Below are 24,614 nucleotides of genomic sequence, written 5' to 3' on the forward strand. Positions count from 1 at the left end.
TGAAATGTCAACCTCAATATCTTGAAACAAATAATACATTAAGTTTTCCCTTTTAAAGTTCCAATTCTTTTAATCGCATTCTAACAATACCTCTCATTCAGCTCTAGAGCTTGCACTGTACCATCAAGCAACACAGTGGCAGGCAGAATACACTGGTCCCAGGGGCTAGTTGTTGTTATCAGTGACTCTATTGGCAGGGAAATGGGAAACATGCAAAAAGGATAGGTGGAATAGGATCAGGGTATGTCTGTCAGGGGCAAAAGTTTGACATTGTAGAGAAGATATTGTTTTTTAAGGGCACAAAAGGTGATAATGTACATGTTGGCACTAATGACATTAAGAGTAGGAGATCCGCAAATTTACTTAACAAGTACAGAGCAATGTTGAAAAAGAGTAGCAAGTTACATTTGAAAGTATCTGCAATTCTGTCCAGACGCAATAGGAGGGAGTAGATGATGAGAGCCTCGTCAATCAGTTCTCTCTTATTGACAAGGACTTGCACAAACTCTGGAGAGATTGTGCAAGGCTCATGGTGTAGAATTTTCTCAGCATGGTCTGTGCTTGTTAGTAGGAGATGCTGCTTCTACAGGGATGGGATATACTTAAATAGAAAGGGTGCAAGAATATTTGCTGATGCTATTGAGGAAGTGTGAGGTGGGTCAGAAAACTGCTAGCTTGGGGGGGAGCCTTTGCAATAGAAGAAATCAAGGTGCTGGGGAAATCAAGAGCTGCTAGAAGACATCATGAAACAAGTAAATATATGATCCATGTTAGGGTAACTAAAATTAAGAGCATGTGCATATATACTTGTATGTACACCAATACTAGGAGTATTGTAAATAAACTTCGATGAATTTGAAGTGCTGGTCAAGACATCAAATGCAGACATTGAGATTTCAGAGACGTGGTTTCACTCAAAAATAAGGGATTGCAGAATTTGAATATGGGGAGTACAATGTATACAGATAGGAGAGGAGGGAAGGAGGGGTTATGCTCTTAGTTGAGAAGCACAAAAAAAGGCTAAAGCAATGAATGATGAGATTGCACTGACCACCCATGTCATCTAGTTGACATGAGTGGCCAGTACAATGTTGAGTCAGTTTGATGTGACATAACATGGGGAAAGCAAAAAGAGAGGAGTATGTTATAGGCCTAATGACTCTAATGAGTACAACAAACAGCTGTACGGAGAAATAGTGGGCCAGTAAATCAGTGTCTTATAATAACATCCCATTGTCTTGATTTTAGATTAAAAACAGTAGAGCTGCTATTTTCTTTGGTGATATTTATCGATATCTGGGAATATATAAATTCTCCAGTTTCACTATATTTATGTAAGTTAATAGTGATGAAGGGCAGTGTGCTAATGTTATGGTACTAGTAACGCTAGTTATGGAGGACAAAGGGCGAACGGAACTGAAATCGCTATCACGGTGAACAAAGAAGGGAGCTAAGATATAGCATTAGCATTAGTAGAGGCATTTGATGCAAGAAAGCAAGCTTATGCAGCATCAGCCAAAAAAAAAAAAAAAAAAAAAAAGTAACATAAATAAATAAAAATAACCACTTCCACTTCACCCCTCTGTTCGTTCGAAATACCTGTCCAGCTGAGCCTTAAACTTATTTAGGCTATCAACTTCCACGACAAGGGATGGAAGTCTGTTCCACCTACCAACCACCCGCTGGCTAAAGGCAAATTTCCGCACATCTATCCTACATCTGTCTTTCCTCAATTTGAATTTATGCCCTCTCAGGTGATTATTCTGAGCAAGAGGAAGAATCCCATCAGCATTGAGCATGCACAAACCATTCAAGGCTTTGTACACCTCTATCAGATCACCTCGCTGGTGCCTAGTTTCCAGACACTGTAATTCGCAAAACTTAAGCCTTTCTTCGTAAGAGAAGTAGAAGTAATAAGGAATAATAAGGATAACTTAGTACCGTTACTAGTATTGTAACATTAGCACACTGCCCTTCACCTCTAACTTATGTAGAAATTATGGTCGTTTGGTACTTTCTGCATATAGCAGTGTCCCAGGTCTATAATCCATTATTATTATTATTTTTACTATTAATAATAACTTAAACTGTTACTTCCTATAAAACACACACACACACATTAGTCAATTTTATTATTAATTAGATAAGTTATAGGATTTGAGTCAATTTTATTTAATGGTATCTATCTGTAGGGAATTAGGTGTATAAGGACCAAACTAACAAGTTAGTAAAAGTAAACTAGCTTTAGCTTGGAAGGCCTATATAAAATTATATTAATTAAAATGAAAATAAAAATGATGATGAATAATGAAAATAACAATAAAAAATGATAATAAACAATGAAAATTGTAAATAACATTCTCTCACTTGATCATCGGTCTGCTACTTCTTCAGGGGCTTTGAGCAAACCGATAGCCAGGCTAAACGAATGTCTCATACCTACCCGTTTCTGTTGTTCCCATTCCAATTTTCAATTTTGCCTGACTTTAATTTTTAGGTGATTATATTGAAGTTAATAGAAATTAAATGTGAAGTGCTAATAAATGAGAAAAGATAATGTGTTAAATTAAAATTTTGTAAAAATAGTGTCAGAATCAGCAAACTGGGATAGGCAACACAAAGCCGAATGGGTATGTATCAGATTAAATGAGAATGGGTTCTTACTTCCTTCTTGTTCTGTGGTAGTCAGACTGAAAAGGGATCAATTCCCACCTTCTGGTTGTTTTATGTGTTGATTAAATGATACTGTGCAGCCGTGCTTTTCATTGACTATGGTGTGATGGTGAAATTGCTGTAGGCAATATGCCCTATGTCAATGCAAGTGTTCTGATAGCCTTGAGAGGGTTTATATTTGAGTTAGTGGGGGGGGTTGCCTCTGATGGTGAAAGGAACCTATATAAATGAAATGATGTGTTTATACAAGTACAATAAGTGTTATTATTATTATTATTATTATTATTATTATTAATGGCCATATGGTACAAGGAAGCCTGAGGCTTATGCTGCACCAGCCAAAAAAAAAAAAAAAAAAATTCCCAAGTTACCCCGAGAGAGAGAGAGAGAGAGAGAGAGAGAGAGAGAGAGAGAGAGAGAGAGAGAGAGAGAGAGAGAGAATCACCAAGAAAGAGAAGAATGATGATATCCAGCTCAGGACCCTGGGTTTGCCAAGCCCATACTCACCAGATGTGAGCCCCCGGGGTTAATTTAGTATGATTACATACAAAAAGTATGTTAATGAAAAAGTGTGTTAATGTAAATATATAGGAAATGCTATCCCCTGGACAAACAGGTTAATACACATCTGCAATAATCTAGATAACATGACGGAAGCAATAAAAAAACTGATAGATATTCTCCTCAAGAATAATATACCTGCCAATTACAGCAAACACCATATTGAAGCGGCCATACTTGCGAACCTCAACCTACACCACCCCAACGTCAATCCCAATACACTGAACCAGTTTAGAACTATAACACCAGTAAATGGCCCATAGCCCATCTTTGCCTGGTCTAAAAGCCAGTGTCTTTCATCAAACTAAGATAATGACTTCCCAATTTTGATTCCTGGGTTTATTGTGCTTAGAAGAGGCTCGTTGTCTGACTGCACTGTAACCCGGCTTACCAAAAATTTCTTCCCCCCCCCCCCCCAAAAAAACAGACAATCTAATAACTGGTAATTTATCAACTTGTATCAAACTCCCAACAACAGAATAATCATGCCTAAGGTATTTTAAACACAACGTTTATATCCCTTCATTTAATTACAAACACAGTATAAACCTAGAGACATAGGGTGAAAATTCACATTGAAGGAGGCTGTAAATATGTATATAGCTATCCCCTCGGACATACACGGGTCGTTATGCCTTAGAAAAGCTATACCGGCCCTTGTCCAGGAGGCGCCTCCGTAGCCAGGTGGGAAGGAGCAGCAGTGCGTAGCACACGCTTCTTGATTAGACCGGGGTTCGAGCCCGTCACCACCAAATATGGACGATGCGGAAAGGTCAGGAAATGACCACCGCATATTCCCGGAGCAATATGGCCTTAGTTGCTAATGCTCATAAAAACCAAATAACAACAACCTTGTCCAGGGGATAGCATTTCCTATATATTTACATTAACACACTTTTTCATTAACATACATTTTGTATGTAATCATACTAACACTTATTGTACTTGTATAAACACATCATTTCATTTATATAGGTTCCTTTCACCATCAGAGGCAACCCCCCCCCCCCCCCACTAACTCAAATATAAACCCTCTCAAGGCTATCAGAACACTTGCACTGACATAGGGCATATTGCCTACAGCAATTTCACCATCACACCATAGTCAATGAAAAGCACGGCTGCACAGTATCATTTAATCAACACATAAAACAACCAGAAGGTGGGAATTGATCCCTTTTCAGTCTGACTACCACAGAACAAGAAGGAAGTAAGAACCCATTCTCATTTAATCTGATACATACCCATTCGGCTTTGTGTTGCCTATCCCAGTTTGCTGATTCTGACACTATTTTTACAAAATTTTAATTTAACACACACCTTTTCTCATTTATTAGCACTTCCCATTTAATTTCTATTAATTTCAATACAATCACCTAAAAATTAAAGTCAGGCAAAACTGGAATGGGGACAACAGAAACGGGTAGGTATGAGACATTCTTTTAATCTGGCTATCGGTCTGCTCAAAGCCCCCGAAGAAGTAGCAGACCGATAACCAAGTGAGAGAATGTTATTTACAATTTTCATTGTTCATTATCATTTTTATTTTCATTTTAATTAATATAAATTTATATAGGCATTCCAAGCTAAAGCTAGTTTACTTTTACTAACTTGTTAGTTTGGTCCTTATACACCCTACAGATAGATACCATTAAATAAAATAGACTAATATAATTTCATGCATGTATAATGCCTAATTTTGATAGCATTAACATTGCACAACTGACAGGTATCTAATATGGTAAACTTTACCAAATATCAATTTTATAGTCTTCAATAAGAACACAATATATATATATATTTTTTTTTTTTTTTTTTTTTTTTTTTTTATAGATGCACAAAAGTATATGTGGTTTTGCCACTAGCAGCTGTGCCCTTTGTCATGCTGATATACGTCGTAAAGATTTGGATGAACATGTAAATAGTATTTGTCCTGAAATGAGAGTAAACTGTTCTCATTGTCTGAAAGTTTTTCAAAGGAAAAAACTTGAGGTAAGCTGCAAATAACTTATTTTTTTATTGCTTTTACTGTAAAAAAGTGATATCCTTTTGAATGCTTCATTTCAACTAAATATTTAAGATACAGTTCTATCTTCATTACTCAATTTTATTAATATATATAATTTATTTGGTATTGCATTTGTAATTTTTATCATCCTGTATGCAATATAAATAAAGTTAAGAGTAACATATTTCATCATCATCGGCCATTTTCAATCCACTGCAGGATGAAGGCCTCTCAAGCAACTTTCCAGTTCCTTCTGTTTTGAGCACTGGCCATCCATTTACTACCCACAAACTCATGAATTTCATCTATCCATCTCTGCCTTTGTCTTCCAGGTTTTCTTCTAGCTCCTCTTGGATACCATTCTGTTATTTTCTTAGTCCATCTGTCATCATGTCTTCGAGCTATGTGTCCTGCCCAAGACCATTTTAGTTCTTTAGTTTTGATAAGAATGTCCTTTACTTGAGTTTGCTGCCTAATCCATGTGTTTCTCTTCTTATCTAACAGTCTGATTCCCAATATAATTCATTCCATTCTTCGCTGTGTAGTTCTCAGCTTCTCTTCCAGTCTTACACATATTTACATGGCACTATATATTTTTCTCATTTTCTGCATATTTAAATATTCCAATTTTATTTTATTTTCTAAGTGGTAAATAATATTGTGTAAATTGTACTTTCTTTGCATCATCATGAAAACAATATACATGAATGTCAGCCATTCATCTGTCTGGAAAGTTCAAGCAACTGGAACATTTTATAATCATTCTAAAAAAACAATAACTCCACCTTCCACCCAGTAGCAAAAAGGCTATGAATTAAATGTTTTAAAAATCCATTTGTGCCTCTATTCTGCAGCCTTGTTAAATAATAGCATTTACTGAGGTGACAATACAATTTTTATTAAAAATTTATCTTGAAGAAAATTGGAAAATACAATATTTTGCTGTTTACATAAAAAAAAAAAAAAAAAAAAAAAAGCTAGAAAATACTGTATTCACTTTTGTCAAAAGTGAGGATCAAAGAATATTGAAGATATGTTAAACCTGAATTGCCACTTTTCAGCTCATCTCTCTGATTAATGTCATTAACCACCTACTGATGTTCTGTTATCATCAAACTTTGACATGAAACTATGCCTTCATCAGTATCATTAATAAATATTGGAAACAATAAAGTGCCAACACTGAATTTTGAGGGACACTACTAATAATATTAGTCCGAGAAGAACAGTGCCTATTCAAAACCACTTTATTTTCTCTCATTCAACCTTCCCTATATTCACAGCAGTAACTTGTCCCTAATGCCACAGATTTGGTTTTGCAGAAGCTTTTCATGTGGATCAGTATCAAAAGCTTTACTGAAATCTAATTATGTGATGTCAAAATTATTGTTTGCATCCATTTCTTCCGTTATTGCACCATAACAATCAATTGGATTGGTCAGAGAGCTCCACTTAACAAATCTGTGCCATGATTGCCATATAACTGCATTCCTGCCCTGGAATATCCCTGGATTGCACTCTTAATCATTGTCTCTAAGATTTTCTCTCCCACTGAAGTCAGAGTAACTAGTCTGTTACTGACTAGTTACTCTCTAGTTAGTCAGAGTAACTAGGTACTGACTTCAATCTTAGAAATGCCATTGTGTATTGACAATATGTTGGCACTTTTCCAATTCAAAGAAATATCTCCCAAGTTCAAAGAAGCCGTCATAATTAATCTCAATGGTTCAGTACACTCCTTGGCAGCCTCCATCAATCCTTGGAGCTATACTTGTCTATGCTTCAGAGATATAAAGTAGTCTGCAATCAAGCCACAAAGGAGATTAGTCAAACTAAGGCTGATTATGAGGAGAATTCTCTGGCAAAAAATGCAAAAAAAAAAGCAGCAAAGGCTTTTTTCTTTTTCTTCTTTTTTTTTTTTTTTTTTTTACTTATATTAGCAGTAGAAGGAAGGGTTGAATCACATTGGTCCATTTGATGTCAGTAGTTTAACTATTGATGACCCTGCTCAAGTTGCTGCAAACTGAATAGGTATTTTGCATCTACATTCACACACACAATGAATTTTTGAAGGGCAGAGATGCTAGAAGTGTATTGAATTCTGAACAACTAGCTGAGCGATTTTGTGATAATTGAGAGGAAAATGTAAGAGAAATTGGTGATGCAAAACATAAGAAGGGCATCTGGCATCTGGGGTGGATTGGATCTATTCAGTTATATTAAGGGAGGCAGGAAAAATGTGAGCAAACCTTTAATAATAATTATGAGAGCATTCTTGAATTCAGAAGTGATTCTGTGGATTACAGATTTATGCATTTATCTCTAATTCACATTTGGGGAGATCAAAGAATGATAAGAGTAATTATAGAGCTGTTAGTTTGATTTCTGTTCTGGGGAAACTAATGCAGTCACTATTAAAGAAGTAATGCAGGGCCATCTAGACAAGAATACATTTATACTGCAGTTGCAACATGAATTTCTTAAGGGGTGGTCTTGTTTTATCAATCTGATTGGATACTGTGACAAAGGAACTGGATGCAAATGATATTTTTGACATTATATATTTAGATTTCAGAAAAGCTTTGGATACTGTTGTACATAAAATATAACTGTATAAATTGGGAGGAGTGTAGCATTAAGGGCAAGTTGCTACTGTAGTTAAAAGGAATGAGAAGAGAAGAGAGTTGTTATCATGGGCAAATTAGAGATGTTACCCTTGGACAAATGTTATTTGTGGAATCTCACCGGGTTCACTGCTAGGCCCAGTGTTATCTTCAATATTTATTAATGATATTGATGAAAATATGTTAGGCCTAATATCTAAGTTTGAAAATGATATGGAAGTTGGCAGGGTAATGACAGTAATCTGGTACAAATCTAGAAAAATTATACAGATGGGCTAAGTGGCAGCTGATGTTTAATATCAACAGTTGTAAACTACTTCATATGGAGAGGGGTAATTCCAGATTAATATACCAACTGTGTAGTACCACACTGAGATAGATAGTGGAGAATGAAAAATACCTGGGGGTAATTGTGTAGTCAGACATGAAGTTCTCTGAACAGTGCAGACAGGCTACCAAGGGAACTCACAGGGTTTTGTTAATGATATACAGGAATGTTGCCAGCAGGGACAAGGTTTATTGTTTAAGGCAATGATCAGGCCACATCTTAAATACTGCATACAGGTCTGGAGGTTTCATTTTAGGATGGATGTGGATATGGTGGAATGAGTACAGAGAAGAGCAACGAGACTAGTGAGAGGGACGAAAGGGTACTCTTACCAGGAAAAGCTTTAGCCCTGCACCTAGAGACTAGGGACTTGCAAGATCAAATTTACGTTCTCTCACACATGAGGGGACATTAATTTAAATTGAGGAAGGATGGTTGTAGTAGAGATGTGCAGAAATTTGCCTTTGGCGAGTGGGTAGCGATTGACTGGAAGCAGGTAGTTTGAATTTGTATATACAGGAACTGTATATAAAAGTTTTACACACAAAATATACAGTAGACTTTCAGAACAATGGCAAATATAAGCTAATCTGTAATCAAGTCACAAGTGAAGGCAGATTACAAGAAATCTTTGGCAAAGGAGGCTAAGAAAAACAGCAAGGACGACTTTACTTATATAAACTCTAGAAGGAAGGGGTTGAATCAGATCGGTCCACTTGATATCGATGGTTTGACTGTTGATGATCCTGCTCAGATAGCTGATAATCTGAATGGGTGTTTTGCATCTACATTCACACATGAAGAGAGGAAAAAAGGGAAGAAAAGTTTGCAGATGATACAAAGGTTGGCAGGATTGTTAATGACAGTAATGGTAGTGTGCTACTGCAACAGGATCTAGAAAATTTGGGCAGATGGGCTGAGAAGTGGCAACTGAAGTTTAACATTGACAAATGCATAGTACTGTATATGGGTAGAAGTAATCCCAGAGAAATGTACCAACTGTGTGGTACTACACTTAAGGTGGTAAAATGAAAAATGAAAAAGATCCTGCGAGTAATTGTACAGTCAGATATGAAGTTTTCTGCGCAATGCAGACAGGCTGCCAGAGCAAGTCATGGGGTATTGTCAGCGATATATACAAAAATTTTGCTAGTAGGGAAAAGGAGGTGATTATCCCTTTGTATAAGGCAATGGTCAGGCCACGCTTTGAGTACTACGTACAGGTCTGGAGGCCTCATTTTAGGAAGGATATTGAGTTGCTTGAACATGTACACAGAAGGACAACAAGATTGGTGAGGGGGAATGAACAAAGAGGTCCTCTTACAAAGAAAGGCTTAAGTTCTGCAAATTGTAGTGGCTGGAGACTAGGCACTTGTGAGTTGATCATCAGATTGAGATGTATAAGGCCTTGAATGGGTTGAGCATGCTGAATTCTGATGGGATTCTTCCACTTGCTTAGATTATAAACCTGAGTGGGCATAAATTCAAATTGAGAAAAGACAATTGTAGAATAGATTCAAGGAGAAACTGGACAAACTTTTAGAGGGAATGGATGTGAAATTGATTTTTTTTTTTTTTTTGGTTGATTTCTATTTTCTATATATAGATTACTATAGTTTCTATTTATAGAGCTAAAATGCCAAAATAAAAATGAAAACAACTTTCCAGAGCTACCTATCTGCATCAAAACTTGAAACATCAAAGAGAATTAGAAAATTACCTTGTAATTTAAGTAAGTTTGATAATCAAGAAAAAGCCCACAGCAATGCAGTGAAAGTGGTGAATGACAATCAAAGCAAACATTATCTTTATCAACTGAGATGAGTAACATTTCTACCAAAGATTATCTTTGCTGACTCATAAAACGATCCATCCAAATATTTACTTCTTCTTTAGAAGAGTCCTGAAATGAAGAATTGTTATCCAAATCTAAAATGAAAATCAATTATTGGAAGATGGACAGAATGATACAGGATATAATCTAACTGATAAAGATGGACAAAAATTCAACTAATGTTTATATTCACTAATTGGCAAAGATGAACAATCACAATCAGTCCAAAGAGTACTTCTTCAGCCAAAGGAGTCTAGAAACAAAGAACTGTTATCCAAATATAACCAAACAACAATTATTGGAAGGTGGACATGGACAGATTGATATAGGATTAAATTCAGCTGTATGGCCAGTAATAATTACTGATGCAATGTGAATAATTATTGTTAAAAAAAATAGTTCTTAAAAATTAATTCTGCGCATTTGAATATCCATTTAATGAAATGAATCATCAATTTATGCCATCCAGTAAGATTAAAAAAAAAAAAGAAGAAAAATGGGGAACAAATTAATAGATCATGGTTAGTATATTCAGACCAAAGGTGTAGTTTTTTTTTTTTTTTTTTTTTGTTGCCAACTGTTCTGTAACTCAGACATTCTTCTGACAATGGCAGGTTTTTAATGACTGGAGAAATTTGCATCAGCATTTGAAAGAACACGAAAGATCAAAAAATCATTTACACTCATTGACAAATCGGATTGAGTGTCAAATAGATTGTCCCAGTACAAAAATAAAATCAAAACAGTACAGCAACATCTACTAAATTTAGAAATTCTGCATTGGCAAACTGTGTTGGAACATTTAGTAGCAATCATTAATTTTCTAGCCAAACAGTGCCTTGCATTCCATGGATCCTTGGAAATTTTATACGATAATAACAATGGAAATTTCTTGAAATTGATTGAGTTACTGGCAAAATTCAATAGTTTTATGGCTGAGCATGTACAAACAGTGAAAGATAAAGAGATTCATACCCGTTATTTTGGTAAAAAATACCCCAAATGAGATAATAGAATTATTTCTAATAGTGCGTAATAAAATTTTATCGGATTTGAAACATGCCAAATATTACTCAGTTCTAGTTGATTGTTCTCATGATCTGAGCAAAATTGAACAAACATCAGTAGTATTACAGATTATAAAATTGATGAAAGTATATAAGTGAAAATTTGTGAGCACTTTCTAGAATTTAAACCGGTGAACAAAACTACTGGGAAAGCCCTCACACATATAATAATTCGACAAAGATCGGAACACTATGGAAAAAATTTTAAAAATTTTTGTGGCCGAGGATATGATAAGAGCTCAAACATGCAAGGACAACATGCAGGTGTACAGCAAAGAATATTGAATTTAAATAATCAAGCTTTTTTCATTTCTTGCACTGCACATTCACTCAATATGGTTATCAGCATTGCTTCCAAATCGTCTAAAGATGCCGTTTCATATTTTGCTGCAATGCAAGCAATTTACAACTTTTTTAGTGCTTCTACACTATTGGGCAGTATTGAAGAAGCATCGTGAACAAAAACATGCACTTAAATCTCTAAGTCAAACTAAATGGGAAAGTAGAATAAATACTATTAGACCATTCTGATATTCATCAGGAGAGATTTACAACGCACTATTCGAAATTAAGCCAGGACTTGTCATATTGAGCCTTCATTTTGGCATGGAGCTGAAACATTAGGTCAGAAAATGAAGCAGTTTCAATTTTCATATTACACAGTTATAGCCATTATATTCTAAATCAAATTATTTTGGCCGGCAAAGTTATGCAAACCATAGCCATAGACACATCTGAGGCAAGAATGATTTTGAATAAAATGTTGGAATATTTAAAAAAAAAAAACCATTCAGATGAGGGATTTAAGGAAACTGTTAAAGAAGCAATAACAATAGCAGTGGATCTCAATTTTGAACTGACATTGGTACCTCAACAATCCATTTGTCCTGGGAGGGAGAATAACCAACGCTTCTCTTCTGAGGCTCGTGGTGATCCTATTCTTGATCCAAAAGAAAGATTTAAAGTTGAGTGTTTCTGTTGTATATTGAATGATCATTGTGAAACTTTTGAATTTTTATACAATATTGGAAATATTAAAAATCAGTTTTCCAAAGAAGTCCTCCTAAAGCACTGCCAGGACCATTTGGCACTCAGTACTACTGATAAGAATGCTGACATTGATGGAATAGAATTGTTTTATTAATTAATAGCTTTATCTGAGTTAATAAGTTCTAAAACATCCCTTCTAAAAATATTAGAATTTATAGCAAGAAATAATTTTTTCACTCCCAACACTTCTGTAGCATTACGCGTTCTTTTAACATTACCGGTATCAGTGGCTTCTGATGGGTGCAGTTTCTCAAAACTCAATTATTAAAAAAATTATTTGAGGTCCACTATGTCTCAAAATCTGGATTCACACTAATTTCAATTGAAAGCAGCATTGAAAATTTTTAGATTTCTCAAAATTATTAAAATCCAATTCAAGCATAAAAGCCAAAAAAATTTAGTTCCTATAAATTATTTTAATTTGCGAGAATCTGGGCATACCAGAATACACTAAAATTTTTCTTAGCAGAATGTATGGTTTTGTAATATCCAAATTGTAAATTGTTTTGTAATTGTGATTTATTTTATCGAAATACAAATTTTCTTTTTTTCTTTCTTTTTTTTTTTTTTTTTATCCAATTTTGAAGTAAAAAAAATGCAAATGTCAACAAAAGAGGGGGGGGGGATTAAAAAAAAACTACAGCCAGTGCTGGTTAGAATATCTTAATATCTTTAACCAGTTCATCTCTTAAGATATCCAAAAATATGATCAGAGAATTGATTGAAAACATAGAAGTGTTGTTTATCTTAAAATGTAAATTATATACAGTCAAACTTCCCTATAAATCCAGCGAAAAAATTCGTTATAGAGAAATTTCGTTATACAGAGAATATCTTTTTTATTAAAAATTATTTAATTAGTAAATGAAAATGAATCCTCATTTATTTTTAATGTATTTTATTTCAAAAACACTTATTTAAATTACGTTTACACAATTTTTGCCGGAAGTATCACAAATTAAAAAAATCTAAATTTTCGTTTGCACAATACAATTAAAAAATGTCTGATTCTCAAAGAAAACCTCACATTTGTTCAGAGCATTAAAAACATTATCAGGAACATTTTCACAAAACTGTAGACCCATACGAACCATTTTAAAAGCGTTAATCATTTCTCTGCGAGTTGGCTTTTCTACGTGTTGTTCTGATGCGTCTTCAGCATTATCTTTAATTTCTTCGTGATCATGGTCACGTCTAACACTGTTCAACAGTATTTCATCTTCATTTGGATGTTCTGTTGTACTCAGATCTTGATCTACATAAACATAACTATCCAGTGTTATTTCATTTTTGATGTTTCCGGACGATTCTAATAATGTCCAAAAATTTTTCAGTTGTTGTTCGACTTCTGTATTCAATGCAAATCCTGCTTTCGAAAAACAATATTGAATTGTCCAAACTTTTGCCAGTTCGGAGATGCAATCTCTAAGGTTAATTGTAACCTCCAAGTTTCTATTTTCTGATAACGCATTGACAATCTTCATTATTATTCTTTTTCGATAATGAAATTTAAAATTTTAAATAATGCCTTGGTCCATTGGCTGGAGTTTTGAAGTTACGTTTGGTGGTAAAAACAACAACTTCACACTTTTAAGTTTGGCAGAAATACTGGCAGGATGTGCCAGACAGTTGTCAGTTACCAACACGATTTTCCTTTTTTATTTTGTTATACGCCTGTCTAGTTTTAATATCCAGGCTTCAAAGATATCACTTGTCATCCATGCTTTTTTATTAAAGGTGTAGTCAACTTCCAAAGATTTTGTGCCTCTAAAACATCTTGGGTTTTTTGATTTTAAGACAGTTTAACTTTAAAAAATAAGTGGTGTTTTTTTTTTTTTTTTTTTCATATTAATTTTTGCAATACTTTTTCTGCAGGATCATGAAAGAAACTGTGAGTTAGTCAAGGTTGCCTGTCCATATTGTAATGCCAAAATGATTCGCAAATTCCTGGATGCGCATATAAATAGTAGGTGTCCGCTGAACTGTGTCAAATGTCCATACTGCAAAGAAACATTTCAAAAGCATGATCTTGATGTAAGTGTTACGCAACTTGAATTTCTCTTGTTAATGAAATTGCTTCTGCTTTTTTTTTTTTTTTTTTTTTTTTTTTTTAGAAACTGCTCTTCAGAATACAAATATAATTCTTGTAGTGAAGCTGTTTTATGAATGTTCTTTTTTGTTTTTCCTCATTGTTTCCTTATATTCTTAATTTTTTTTTAAGCTCAGTTAGTTATATAACTATAACCAAACAGACGTCCTGCATTAATTGATATTGCAGGAATTTTTGAATTTTTTTAGTATTAATATTGGGAACATGATGCAAGAAGGCAAAGCTTATACATAAAAAAAAAAAAAAAAAAAAAAACACACACACACACACACCACTTCATTAGCCCGTTTCTTCCAATAATTTATATAACCTTTCTTTAAATTTATTTAAGCTTCTCATCCGTACCCCATTAAGTGGAAGTAGATTTGGCAATCCATTTCTGTCTGGTTGAATGTACAAATTTCTGCACATCTGTTCTGTAATTGATCTTGCTCTTCTCTCCTCCCTTTTCAACAGATATCTGTCATTCCTAGAATGCAGTTTCCAATACCTGAGTTGCCTTATACCAAATGGTTCTCACATATAGGGTTGTGACCCCCCTTGGGGGGAGTTGCAAGAAAACTTTGCAAGGGTTACGAGCAGTCTTTACTAGTTCAACAGTTATCTTCTTCATTTTCTTAACCCTTGACTACAGCATAGTAGAATAGTCAGTCCAATGATTGTGCAATGTAAATATTTAACTGAACATTTCAAAAGATATCTGGAACAGTTTTAACTTGTTTGATGTGTGTGCAACTATGTCAACCTCATTTTGTATGACTGTGTGGAACGAGTCATTGTTAAGATGCAATACGTTAAATTTGCACAATAAAAATTCCAAGGGATGCTGTTTATTTTCACATTGTATTTCCATGCAGTCAGTCCTTAGCATTAGTCTTGCTTTTTGCCTTTGTTGGTAAAACTTATCTGATTTTATTGTAAGTGAATTCCATAGTGGTTTTCCCACTACTTATCTTTGTAAACTTGAATATTTCTAGTTTAGTGTCAATTAAATGTAAAGCAAGAAACAAATTTATAGATGTTGATAGCAAATTACATTGTGTTCTGTGTAATAAATAATGAGTAGATATGTTTCAGTAATGATAAACGTTGCAAAATGTGTGCATTTGCATTAAAAATGTTAATGGAATAATTTCAGTGGTAAAATTTTAGCCAATTATCTTAAATTCCCATTTTTTTTGCAGAAATCTATATTTTACATTGCAAAATATCATAGAGGAGTCACAGAGACCAAACATTCACCCTCTGGGTGAATGTTTGGTCTCTAGGGTGAATGTTTGGTCTCTAGAGGGTGAATGTTTGGTCTCTGTCTCAAACATTCACCCTCTGGGTGAATGTTTGAGAATTGTCTGAGAACTGCTACCTTATACAATATGGTTTTTTTTTTTTTTTGTTTTGTCCCAGCTGGAAAAGTTCCTATATATCATGAGTATGAAATTATGAAAGAAAAATTATGAAAAGGCATTTGACTCCATACAGCATAAGGCAATGTTTCGGGCACTGGAAAGACAAGGCATAGATACTCCATATATTATGATTTTGAAGAAAATATATGAGAGTGCTACCTCCTTTATTAGACTAGACAAAGACAGTAGCAAATTTAAAATCGAGAAAGGAGTTCGACAAGGAGACACAATATCTGCGAAGCTGTTTACTGCTGCCCTTGAGGAAGCTTTCAGAAGATTAGACTGGTCGCAGAAAGGAGTCAATGTGAACGGAGAGTACCTAAACCATTTACGATTTGCAGATGACATTGTGGTTATAAGCCATGATCCCAAAGAATTAGAGGAAAATCTTAATCAGTTATGTACAGTTAGTAAGGATTTTGGACTAAAGATGAACATAGCTAAAACAAAAGTAATGATGAACAAGTATGCCACGGAAAGGGAAATAATGATTGAAGGAGCAGTAATTGAAAAGGTGGAGTCATATACTTATCTGGGACAAGTTATTAGCTGTAATAATGATAAATGGCTGGAAGTCAAGAGAAGAATAAATTTTGGATGGATAGCATTCAGGAAATATAGTCACATACTGAAGAGCAATATCCCAGTTTGTCTGAAACGTAAAATAATGAATCAATGTATACTCCCCACCATGACTTATGGAAGTGAAACTTGGGCACTCACCAAAAGAATGGAAGAGAAGCTGAGAACTACACAGCAAAGAATGGAACGAATTATATTGGGAATCAGACTGTTAGATTTTTTTTTTTTTTTTATGAAAACCCCAAACACGAAAGGTATCAACCTATAGTACTTAGTACTGTGCATGGGAAGGAGAAGTATGGGGGGAGGGGGATGCCGGAAACTTTGCTCTAGAGACTAAACATGGGTTTCACCACTTCAAGCCTCCAATAAGCAAAGTGGTGGTATTTCACCGGTTGATGAAAATAAGAAGAGAAACACATGGATTAGGCAGCAAACTCAAGTAAAGGACAGTCTTATCAAAACTAAAGAACTAAAATGGTCTTGGGCAGGACACATAGCTCGAAGACATGATGACAGATGGACTAAGAAAATAACAGAATGGTACCCAAGAGGAGCTAGAAGAAAACCTAGAAGACAAAGGCAGAGATGGATAGATGAAATTCATGAGTTTTTGGGTAGTAAATGGATGGCCAGTGCTCAAAACAGAAGGAACTGGAAAGTTGCTGGAGAGGCCTTTGCAGTGGATTGAAAATGGCTGATGATGATGATGATGATGATGTCATGAGTGTTCTAGTGGCCTGTTTGTGCTGTTCGTGGAATTTTATGCTGGGCTGTTTGCAATTGTCCCTTGGTCTTCTTCCTTATGGAACAAAGGGTTGCTATTACCAAGAAAGGTTGTTGTTGTTATTTGGTTTTTAGGAGCATTAGCAACTAAGGCCATATTGCTCCGGGATATGCAGTGGTCATTCCCTGACCTTTCCACATCCTCTGTATTTGGTGGCGACGGGTTCGAACCCTGGTCTAATCAAGAAGCGTGTGCTACGCACTGCTGTCCCTTCCCACCTGGCTATGGAGGCGCCTTACCAAGAAAGGATTAAGTTCTGCAAATTGCAGCTTTTGGAGACTAGGCACCTGCAAAGCAAGCTCACTGCTGATGGAATTCTCTCCCTTGCTCAGATTACTCACCTAAGGGGACATAAATTCAAATTGAAGAAAGACAATTGTAGAATAGATGTGCAAAAATTTGCCTTTAGCCACCTGGTGGTTGATAGTTGGAACAAACTTCCATCTGCCGTGGTGGGAATTGACAACTTAAATAAGTTCAAGTCAGATCTACACCATTTGGGGTGAAATGGGAAAATTTTACCTATTTGACTTCTGCCTCTTCAAGGTTCTTTTCCAGCTTGATCTTTGAATTTCCCCAAGTTCTCGACCTCAACCATCCATGTAGACAACTCGGTACAGTAATCAACAACTGTCTGAAAAGAAAACTTCCTACAATCCAGTTTAAATTTATTTCTCCATAATTTGGATTTATGGTCCCTAGTTCTGGAGTCATTTCTAGCAGCAAAAAAAGTTGCCCTCATTCATTTTACTTTCTCCTTTCAGAGCCTTGATAGATCTTAGTAAGGTCCCTTTTAAGGTATCTACTTACCAAGTTCCATAGCCCACATGTTTGAAATCTTTCTTCATGTAGATACCCTTTAGCTCTGATCTCACCAAGCAGGTTTTCTGTTGTTAGGCCCCTTGGCCCCTTTCAAGAAGTTGTCTTTTTTTTAGGTGTCTCTCCTTACTTAGATACAGTATTTCAAGTGCTGTCTTAAAATTATCTTGTACAGTGGAGTTATGATCTCCATTTCTGTACAGACAAATGATTAGTAGATAATATGGACCCTCCTTGCCATCCATCTGTACTTCTTGAAGGATTTCATGTCTACTCATATTGTCACTCCGAAATACCCTTCATCTACTTTTTTTTATTTTAGTTCAATCCCACCAAGTGTTTAAATTATTTTGGTTGCTATTCCCTGTAGTGTTTGAAAGTGATAGACCTACAAATTATCATTGGTAATGGTCCTTTGACATTTTTTTCTGATGATGTAGAGGTGGAAAAATGAATACATGTACATCACTGGTTATGATAACAGCCAATGACTTTTCATGCAGCAGATTTCCAGAATTTGATAAAGCAATAAGATAGGTGTAAATGTTTTTGATGATTATGTTGTGAAATAAACTATGTTCCGATCAGTTTCCTCCTTACTGTCAGTTATAATTAATACATGCTAAAGAGAAAAACAAACGTACTAAAGCTATGATATGTCACTTGTTTTAAGTTATAAAATTATCAAAAATTTTGGAGAAATTTTCCACATTAGGCATTATATTCTAGAATTTCTAACTTAGAGCATATTCTTATAATCACTTGAAATGAGGAGTATAACACATTTCTTTATTTAAAAAATATGGATGGACATTTCTTAATTACTAATAGTGCACTATCTATTCTATTTCTTGTATAGAAGCATAAGGAATCCTGTGAACATGCAATTGTTCAGTGTGCCGACTGCAAGAGTGGAATAGTTAGGCTGAATTTTAAAAAACACATCAGTTCAGAATGTCCTGGCAAAACAGATTTGCATTGTGGAGATGGAATCCTCAGAGATGAGTCACTGGTAAGTTGTGCAAGTTAGATAATTTAAAAGGATAGGGTGCATGCTCTCAAATTCTTGTCATCTATAAAAAATTTTGTCACATTGTATAGAAATTATCTTTTAACATTTAAATATTTTTTTAGTATTCAAAATTGTACGACATCATTTAGTTTATCTTTTGTTGAACTTAAATAAACATAAGTACAGAATGTCTTTGTTGCCATGCAACTTGAAACAAAACAGGACATATTCACAGTTGCAGAATAAAGTAAATCCTGTTATTGATGCACTCTTATTGACATTTTGCAGCATACCCATGAAAAGGTAACTGCGCAGAAAGAATATGGAATAATTCAGCCTGTTAGCATCAATAGTGATATTTATTATTTTACAATTGGCTGTCATTCATTCAAACTTATCTGGTGACAAACCTCTGAAACCATGCGTGAAAAATTTGTTCAGAAACTTAAAATGTGGCACCTTCATACCATATGCTGATTCTTTGAATTGTTAGTGTGTGCGTGCGTGCGTGCGTGCATGCATGTGTCCCCACCATTTTATTTTGCACATAAAGAAGTTAAAAGTAAAATCTTTCTTGTATAAAGTAATTATTGTGCATGAATCAAAGGAACAAAATAAGGATAAAAGGGTGAATAGCTGTCAGTGGTTTCAATGTTTTGTCCATTTTGGTTATTAAATGCCACTTATTTTCTGATGAAGTCTGGTTTCATCAGAAAATAAGTCAGTATACCAGAATTTGGACCACAAACAATCCATTTTACTTTCAACAGAATCCTCTTCACTTTTGGCTGATTAGGATGTAGCGAGTAGTATTGTGGTGTAGAATAATTGGTCCATTATTTTCTCAAACAGTGAATAGCTAAGTATATATATATATATATATAGATATGGATTGCAGACAGTTTGTTCCTCTTTTGGAGCCAGATGAGCATTATTATTGTTTTCAGCAAGGTGATGGAATAGTACAGACTTAAAGGCTTTCTGTGGAGTTTTTTTTTACACTTTCCAGGTAATTTCCTGATTAGTATTTCAGTGCAGCCTCCCGGCTTCAACCTGACACCATCTAATTGTTTCATATGAGGATCCATCACAGAAGATGCATATTGCAAAAATCCTCCACGGACTTTGCAACAAGTTTCATCTAATTTGAGTGGTTCTCAAAATTTTTGAGCCAAACACCTCTCCCCACCTTTACCAAATATTATATTGTAAAGCCACCCTTCATGTAAATAAAATTTTTTTTTCCTGTATAAAACTATATTTTCCTGTATAAACTATATAAAATTTTAAAAAATATAATAGTTTATATTAGCATTAGCATTAGTACAGGCATTTGATGCAAGAAAGCAAGCTTATGCAGCACCAGCCAAAAAAAAAAAAAAAAAAACCACTTCCACTTCACCCCTCTGTTCGTTCAAAATACCTGTCCAGCTGAGCTTTAAACTTATTTAGGCTATCAACTTCCACGACAAGGGATGGAAGTCTGTATCACCAACCAACCACTCGCTGGCTAAAGGCAAATTTCCGCACGTCTATCCTACATCTGTCTTTCTTCAATTTGAATTTATGCCCTCTCAGGTGATTATTCTGAGCGAGAGGAAGAATCCCATCAGCATTGAGCATGCTCAAACCATTCAATGCTTTATACACCTCTATCAGATCACCTCGCTGGTGCCTAGTCTCCAGACACTGTAATTTGCAAAACTTAAGCCTTTCTTCGTAAGAGCACCCCTTTGTTCCATTCACTAATCTTGTTGCCCTTCTCTGTACTCGTTCCAGCAGCTCTACATCCTTCTTGAAATGAGGCCTCCAGACCAGAATACAGTACTCTAGGTGTGGCCTGACCATTGCCTTATACAAGGGAATAATCACCTCCTTATCCCTGCTAGAAAAATTCCTATATATCATTGGCAATACACCATGAGCTACTCTTGCAGCCCGTCTGCACTGTTCAGAGAACTTCATATCTGCCTGCACAACCATCCCCAGGTCCCTTTCATTCTCTACCATTGTCAGTGTAGTACCACAGAGTTGATACGTTGCTCTGGGGTTGCTGTTTCCCATGTGTAGTACTTTACATTTGTCAATGTTAAACTTCATTTGCCACCTCTCAGCCCATCTGCTCAACCTTTCCAGATCCTGTTGCAGCAGCATAGTGTCAGTAGTGTCCTTGACAACCCTGCCTACCTTTGTATCTTCTGCAAACTTCGATATTAAGCTTGATATACCATCATCAATATCATTTATGAATACAGAAAACAACAATGGACCCAATACCGAGCCCTGAGGGACTCCACCAACAACACTAGTCCACGACGAGCAGCGTCCATTGATTACCACTCTCTGTCTTCTACCCCTCAGCCACCCCTTTATCCACAGCAGCAATTTGCCTCCAGTGTCACACTGCTCCAATTTGTGCAGCAGTCTTCCATGTGCAACAGTATCAAAAGCCTTTCTAAGATCCAAGTATATAATATCAAAGTTATTCCCTGCATCCAGTTCCTTTGTGACTGCATCATAGTATCCAATCAAATTGGTCAGGCAAGACTTCCCCTTAACAAAACCATGCTGTGTCCGAGCTATAACTGAAGTCTTGTCTAAATGATCCTACAGTGCTTCTTTAACTAGTGCCTCCATTAATTTTCCTGGAACAGAAGTTAAACTCACAGGTCTATAATTGCTTGTGTCAGCCTTTGATCCTCCTTTGTGAATTCGGGTCACATTTGCACATCTCCAGTCTGTAGGTACCTCCCCTGAGTCCAGGGAAGCTCTCATAATTATGGCTAAGGGTTTGCTTACTTCCTCTGCTGCCATTTAGTTGTTAGCTACCTGAGCAGGATCATCAACAGTTGACCCATCGATATCAAGTGGACCAATCTGATTCATCCCCTTCCTTCTAGAGTTTACATAAGTAAAGAACTCTTTGCTGTTTTTCTTTGCATCCCTTGCCAAAGATTTCTCGTAATCTGCCTTCGCCTGCCTAACCTCCTTTGTAACTTGGTTACAGATCAACTTGTATCTATCATAGGCTTCTGTGTCATGTGTTAATTTGTATGTATCCCATGCATGTTTCTTCTCTGCCATATGCCTCATCAGTTCATCTGACATCCAGTTAGGCCTAAACCTTGAACAATATTTCTTAGTTGGTATGTAAAGCCTAGTAGCTTCCAAGATAAGTTCTTTGAATGCTTCCCATTTTGCATTTGCTGTTGGTAACATCATCAGTTGGTCCCACTGTATAGAATTTAAATACTGTCTCAGTCCATCGTAGTCGCCTTTACGAAAGCAATACCCCTTCCCTTTACCCCTAATGGTAGTTACCTCTTTGAGTAAATCCCACTTCAGCACACTGTGATCACTGCCACCTAGTGGTTCATTTATCTGCAGATTCTTAATGCATGAAGAATCACTGCTGATAATCAAATCAAGAGTATTACTCCCTCTAATTGCCTCCCGAACATGCTGATGTAGAAAACAATCATCCAATAAATCCACAAAAGCCTTGCTAGTGTGTGAGTGACCAGCCCCCAAATTCCAGTCAATATCTGGGAAATTAAAATCTCCCAATATAAGACTCTCTGATTTACTGGCCCACTCTATTTCCCTGTACAGTTTTTTATTATACTCATCAGAGTCATTAGGCCTATAGCACACTCCTTCTCACAATTTTGATCTCCCAATGCTTATGTCACACCAAACTGACTCGACACTGCACTGTCCAGCGATGTCCACTGGCTTCACTTCCTTGGATTTTATGTATTTCTTAACTAATAGCATAGCCCCTTCTCCCTTCCTATCCAGTCTATCCTTTCTGTAGACGTTGTACTCCCCAAATTGCAGTTCTGCATTCCTTATATCTGTGTGACACCAAGTCTCTGATATCCCAACAATATCTGCCTTTGATGTTTTGAGCAATACCTCAAATTCATCAAATTTATTTACTAAACTCCTAGCATTGGTGTACATGCAAGTATACATGCACCTGTTTCTACTCTTAGTTACCCTAACACAGCCCATGTATTTACTTGTTCCATTATGACTCCTAGCAGTCTTGGAAATTCCCATTGCCTTGCTTTCCAGGCTGCTGCTCAATTGCATTTCAATAGAAGTAGTGCAAGAATCACTTTTGCCTCTGCCAGTGGCTACCGTTAATCCATTAGTCCTTGTATCCCCCCAATCTAGCAGTTTTCTGACCCACCTAACACTGCCTCGATAGCATCATCAAATATTCTTGCACCCTTTCTATTTAAGTGTTTCCCATTCCTGTAGAAGCAGTCTCTCCTGTTAACATGTACAGACCAGGCTGAAAAAAATTCTACCCCTTGAGCCTTGCACAATCTTTCCAGGGCCGAATTGATCGACAAGGCTCTCATCATATACTCCCTCCTATCGTGTCTGGGCAGAATTGCAGACACTTTCAAATTCAACCCTATTTCACGGCTTTTTTTCAACAGTGACCTGTACTTGTTAAGCAATTCTGCCGGTCTCCTACTCTTGATATCATTTGTGCCAACTATATCACTACTATATATTTGTAATACAGACTTTACTCGTCTGTAATACAGCAAATTTGCAATACTTCTGCTTTTAACACAATTTTCTTCTTTGTCTAACACAATGTTTGTTTAACACTTTGTTTAACACAATTTTCTTCTTTGTCGATAGACACGATTGTCTATCATGTGAAGTGTCATGCTGCATTTCTTAATGCTTACAATGCTTATGGCTAAAATACTTTCCCACTTAATCACTGTTTTTAAGATCCTAAGAAGAAATAAATCAAATTATAGCTCCTCCTCCCATTTAATTTTATTTTTGAGAAAGGTTTTGATGGATAAAATCTAGGAATCATTTATTGGGCAGGCAATGTGTTTTCATGCAGTATTTAACTTGAAACTTTGACAATAGAATTGCTGTCCCTTACAGCTCGTTGTCATTCACTACTCATTGGATTCATACACTCAACATTTTTTTAAATTCAATAGAATATTTTTAAATTCAGCATTGCTGTTACACAAATCAGTCTTTTTTTTTTTTTTTTTTAATCAATAAAAAAATGTTCAGAAGTCATTTTCAGTTAATATTGCAAATGATATTATTATTATGAATTTTTTTCCTTATGGGTTGTTTTTCTACCCTGTGATGTGTACTGGTACAAAGTGTGTATGAGGCTTGATTGTGTCCAGTTACTATTATTATCGTTACTGTTAGTTTAAGTTAGTTTAAGAACTCTTTGATTATCCTGCAAGCTTTCAGGATCATGGCTTTCTGGAGTTTCATGTGAGTGTTCTCTGCAAGGCCTATTCCTGCCAGGTTCTTATGGAGGCTCTTTGGCACCATGCTGGTGGTTGACACAGTGACTAGGATGATCATTACTTGTTCCATATTCCAGCATTTCTTTGATTTCCTGTCTTAGGTCTGTGAACTTCCTGATCTTTTCTTCACAAGTTTTCTGAAGGTTGCTGGTGTTGGGCACTGCTATATCAATCAGGTAGGTAGCCATTTCCTACTTGTCAATGAGGGTTATGTCTGGTCTGTTTTTGTGGGATTATCTTGTCAGTTATTTTGGTACGAGCCCAGTACAACTTGTGAGTAAGAGTCTCTAGTATGGCCTGGAATTCATACTTGTAATATGGTACACTTTCTTTGATGAACTTATATTTTTGGATCTTCTCATTGATTATCCTGGAAAACTGGTTATGTCTATAAGTGTCTGTATGTATCTTTGGGATGCAGGGTGATCATTCAGCAAA

General features: G+C 35.8%; 1 protein-coding gene across 1 annotated transcript in view; it reads left to right on the forward strand.

The window, feature by feature from the left end:
* Nucleotides 1-24,614, forward strand: part of LOC150079975 (uncharacterized) — a 187,449-nt gene that overhangs the window by 144,267 nt on the left and 18,568 nt on the right. Inside the window, exons 11-13 of the mRNA XM_090383300.1 lie at nt 5,068-5,226; nt 14,021-14,179; nt 18,709-18,861. Coding sequence (XP_090239426.1) covers nt 5,068-5,226; nt 14,021-14,179; nt 18,709-18,861 — 471 coding nt within the window. The remainder of the gene's footprint in view (nt 1-5,067; nt 5,227-14,020; nt 14,180-18,708; nt 18,862-24,614) is intronic.

The sequence above is a fragment of the Mastigoproctus giganteus genome, chromosome 10, assembly GCF_048544385.1.
Source record: "Mastigoproctus giganteus isolate SK-2022 chromosome 10, ASM4854438v1, whole genome shotgun sequence".
In the NCBI taxonomy this organism is placed as follows: Eukaryota; Metazoa; Arthropoda; class Arachnida; order Uropygi; family Thelyphonidae; genus Mastigoproctus; species Mastigoproctus giganteus.